Source organism: Populus alba, chromosome 6 (genome assembly GCF_005239225.2).
Source record: "Populus alba chromosome 6, ASM523922v2, whole genome shotgun sequence".
In the NCBI taxonomy this organism is placed as follows: domain Eukaryota; kingdom Viridiplantae; phylum Streptophyta; class Magnoliopsida; order Malpighiales; family Salicaceae; genus Populus; species Populus alba.
In genome coordinates, this window is record NC_133289.1 from 11,904,632 (window position 1) to 11,909,365 (window position 4,734).

Sequence of the window (4,734 nt, forward strand, 5' to 3'; positions counted from 1 at the left end):
AAAAAAAAGAAGAGTAGGGATGTATTACACTCAGTCGGCCCCTCCTAAACATTCTCCACATGATTTGTAACACCAGTATTCACTTTCATCAAGCCAGCTAGTGAAGGCTTCCAAGTTGCTGTCCCTTGAATGGGGGATGCAGCAGTATGAACTCCAGCTAGGGATTTTGCTTCATGAAAGCCAGAAAGAGTCTTCAAAGCAATCTCCAACACATTTCTGCAGTTCTGCAGGTGGTGGGCTTTTCATGGAGCAATTTTTAATCTTTGGCATGCTTTTCACAGGTAATTTATCCTTAAATTTGTTAACATACCAGACATCATAGAAAATTAAATTGTACATCCTTAGTTGACAAGACACCTAATGTAGTTTTTTTTTTTTTTTTTGGCCCAGGCTATAATGCAAAACCCCACCCCACCCAGGTTTGTGCTCTGATAGAGCATTTGGTGCATCCATTCCATCTAAAGGCAAGATTAGTTAGAGTTAGTGGTTGGATAATAATTATTCACTTGCGATTATTAAAGGTAATTTGTTTAGGAAGAAGAAGAGAAACAATACAACTTCACAACACATAACTACAACATGAAAAGAGTGCAGGAAAAAAAAAAACACCCTGCAAGGCTGAGGATGAATAAAAATGAGGCTACTCCTTTTACAATAAGATTAACAAACAAAAACCGATCCAATGGATACGAAGAGCTAAGGTCAAAGGGTCTCAAAGGTAAATACAGAAGAATGTAAGATGCTTTACTCGCTGGAAATATTTATACTGACAGTGAAGATTATCACTTTTGGAATGACTACTCAAGGAAGGAAGGAACACAATTTGAATAGTGGCAAAATACTGCCTACATCTCATGATTGTATCCTGCAAAACAGAGTCACAATTTGAATTAACCTAGGAAGTAACATCTTCTAATAAATAACTGCTGCTCAAATGCAAAAAAAAACATAACTGAAAAGCACAGATCAGCAATCATGTGCGAACATCAAACATGTATGATATGGATGAATCTCCACATATAGATCGGAGTTGTAACCAAATTTGAGAATACAGTAATGAGGTTAAAGGAAAAGAAGAAGGGAAAGACAGATTCAAGACAACCAAATTTAAGTTTTCCTGCAAAATTTAGCTGTCAAGAAAAATTATCATTGGCAGTAAAAAAACCAGGTTCAAATTGTTGATTACGCTAAGAAAGCTATCCTATTTGCGTGAGCAGCATAGTTTCATTCTTTTATTGGGGAAGGATAGATATGGATCCATAGGGGTGTTAAGTTTCGTTTTCTCAAAAAGGATGAAATTCATTGGACAGCGGATGTTATCTTCAAACCAATTAGTCAATACCCAGGCCCCAGTACAGTTTCAAACACAATGTTTCAGTTTTCCATTTGACAACATTTCAAATGTTTACCCCAACTACTTGGAAACTTATGTAATATGATCCTAGCATTCTTAAGCTATCTTGCTGAAGCAGTTAGCATGCTCAATAGTGATATTATTGACTCCTTGAAAGCATCAGGACACAGATGACAAATTGTACGAACTGCTTCGGGTACTACTTGATGCTGATATTCTAAAGCAAATTATCACTAGAAAATAAAAAGAAAATCTCTAATAGAAGAGACACAAGAAGCCAGCAAGTAAGGTGTTTTTCTTGGCATATTAATCCACTAACCTCAACTAATGGTTTCTGATGTTTTGGAATGTTTTTCCTCAATTAACATTTCAACCCTCTGCAAGTGAAGACTAGGAGTCAGGAACATGTCTATGAAAAGAGAAATCACAAAACCATGCTGTAAAAATTATGGACAAGAAAGTTTTTGCTTTACCTTCACAGAACTTCCAACTTCATCTAGCTTTTGGAGTAGCATCAGGAACCCTGAATTAGAAACTGAATCATGTTTGAGTGATTTTGAAGGGGACGTCTGCAACAACACGAGGAAAAGAAGAAATTATAAAAGCAAAAAAGGACAGAAAAATGAAACTCCACACATTTGAATGGTGAGAGTGAAAGGGGGGCTAACATTCTTTAACAGTTTTCATGCTCCCAAGTGGCTGTCTCGGTTAATAAATTAAGAATACCAATTAACTATTCATAAAATTGCACAAGGAATATAAAATCAATTACAGACTTAAAATCACTAGCAGAAGGGCTGTAATAAAAAAAGAGACTAAAAGTAGTTTTGCAAAAGGTTTTATAGTGACATTAGGCATACCCAAGCTAGTGCTGATGAATGATCAATCCTCAAACTAGGAATGTCTTCAATTGTGGAAACTTGTCTAGAGACAATCTCACTTCTCATATATGAAAGTCGTGCCAAGACTGCCTGAAAAGGGCACCAAGGGGCATTGACTAGTTAAATTCCTTCTTTTTTAAAGTCACAGACAGCAATTACCAATTCGATGACTAGGAGTACCTTCCTGAAAGCACTTGGATTTGCAATGCCTTGTATTTTAACATCATCACTTGGTGGCCTTCTTACACCAACATTCTCGATCCTCAGAGAGTAGACACCAAATAGAGACTGCAGATATCCTGCAACATTACTGACAAGCTTCTTAAATCTCAAGAAAACTAAAACAATGGCAAAGCTAGGAAACGTCAACACTTTTCAAGTTCATATTTTTTTCACATTCACACCAAATAATACAAATATTTCAATTCAGTCAAAGAGGTGAATGAAACATTGCACTTGTTACAGCAAAATAAGTGGAGCCAGCCCTTTACCTTGCTCAACAATGACATCGGCAACTGAAGGTAATAAAACATGCTTCTCTTTCTTTAACACCCCGAAACATGGAAATGGCACTGGTCTTGTAACCTGAGCTAAAAAACCAAAGACGTTAACAATGCAATCAACAAATGCACAACTCAATAGAGCATCAAGTACATTTCTGAAGATGAGGGCTTTGGGTAAGATATTGATGATTTACTTTGTAAACTATGGAACTGGGAGTAAGATAAAGCTTTCGTGATTTAATATCTTTCCTCGAGATATATCTCCTCACGGGCAAATACAAAAGCATGAAGAAACCAATGCCCCAAGCGAGTACTAAAAGCAAGGAATACATAACCCATTGTGCCGTTTGGTACTTGACGTATTTATCTTCCATTTCTTGAAACGAAGCAGTATAGAGAACTGGGTCATCTTCAACTTCAGTTATTTCTTTATTAGGAGACAATAAACCCTTTTCTAAACTTTCAATTTCCACAACCTCATCACCTCCAGCACCCATCTGAATCAACAAAAGAAAACAACTAAATCAAGACCAAAAGATGGCAATCTCAAGAAATTTGCAAGGAGTCAAACCCCACAAAAAAGAAAGAGAGAGAATAAAAGGGTAAGGTATACAGAAATGTTACCGATGATGCATCAGAAAATAATCTTCTTTTAACAGGAGTAGCCATTGCTTCAAAGTTTGAGGTATCAAACTAGGAGAGAGAAATAAAAGAGAATGCTACCCTTGAGTGTTTAGGTGGCGGCGCCTTGTCTGGTCTCGTGTTGGAATTTGGAAGCTGAAATGAAAACTGCTCCTACACGAGATTCCTTCGTAGTCCTGCTGCTATTTTCAGTTTGACCCAAAATCTCGGACCAGTAGGTGGTGGTGGTGGAAAATTCAAAATACTTATCCATCAGTCTACTTTAAACACAGGGATAGATGATGAAACAAAAAATTATGTATGGATCCACAAAAAATGAAAAAGTATTAAGTTCAATTTTTTTTTCCCTCTCATTTTCTTATCTCTAATTTTTTATATATATAGAATGAGTATTGATAATTAATTCTCGAGCACTCTAAATTTTCTTGGTGAGGGCGGCAATATAATAATTGTTTTTTAAAATATATTTTTATTAAAAATATATTAAAATAATATTTTTTATTTTTAAAAATTTATTTTTGATATTAACATATTAAAATAATTTAAAAATTAAAAAATAATTTAAAACACAAAAAAAATTAAAATTATTTTTTTAAAAAAAATATTTTATAAACACAAAAAATAAACAGGCTATTTTCCATTTATGTTCAAAAATTTAAAGACACGTTAACAAAAAAAAAATAAATTAAGCCATGAGATAAAATTATTATGCATGTAGTTGTGATATGCACTCTCTCACAAAGCTGGATCAAAGTAGTGTTTTTTTTTTTTTTAAATATATATATATATATATATATATATATATATATATATATATATATATTTATTTATTTTCAAAGGAGTTTTTTAATAGTTTTTAAATTGCAAAATTAAAGGATAATTTCGTAGTGGTAAAATTTAAAAAAAAATAAAAAATTGAGATTTATAGTTTTTATTTTATTTTTTTATATGAACATCTTGTTTTTATTTAATTTTTGTTATATTAATAAATAAGTTCATCGAAACCTTAAAATATTGAAAAAATATATTTTCATGGTATTAGCTTATATTCTTTTGTATTAAATCATTGTTATTTTTTTTTTAATTTTTATTTATTGTTGATGGTTTTTCTTAAGCATATTAATTAAGCTTATCAAATTAGAAGAATTTTATATTTTTCTTGATTTTTTAAGAACTCATGCATCATCTCCATATTTGTTTTAATCTTTTGGGGTCACGGTAACCTAGCCCAAATCAACTTTCAATATGGTATAAAACTTTTATGATAAAAATCATAAACAATTAAATTTAATATTACATAAAAAAAAAATCTATTCCTAGAGCCAAGTAAAAAAGGTAAATAATAAAAACAAGA

The 4,734-nt window shown here is 32.5% G+C and overlaps 1 protein-coding gene across 1 annotated transcript; it reads right to left on the reverse strand.

The window, feature by feature from the left end:
• Nucleotides 1-586: 586 nt before the first annotated feature.
• Nucleotides 587-3,631, reverse strand: LOC118048108 (uncharacterized). Its single transcript, XM_035057656.2, has 8 exons — nucleotides 3,363-3,631; nucleotides 2,933-3,235; nucleotides 2,727-2,820; nucleotides 2,416-2,534; nucleotides 2,215-2,325; nucleotides 1,828-1,923; nucleotides 1,674-1,731; nucleotides 587-865 (listed from the first exon to the last, which is right to left on the reverse strand). Exons 1-7 carry the CDS (start codon nucleotides 3,405-3,407, stop codon nucleotides 1,675-1,677), a joined length of 825 nt encoding a protein of 274 aa, XP_034913547.1. The 5' UTR covers nucleotides 3,408-3,631; the 3' UTR covers nucleotides 587-865; nucleotide 1,674.
• Between the last annotated feature and the right edge of the window lie 1,103 nt (nucleotides 3,632-4,734).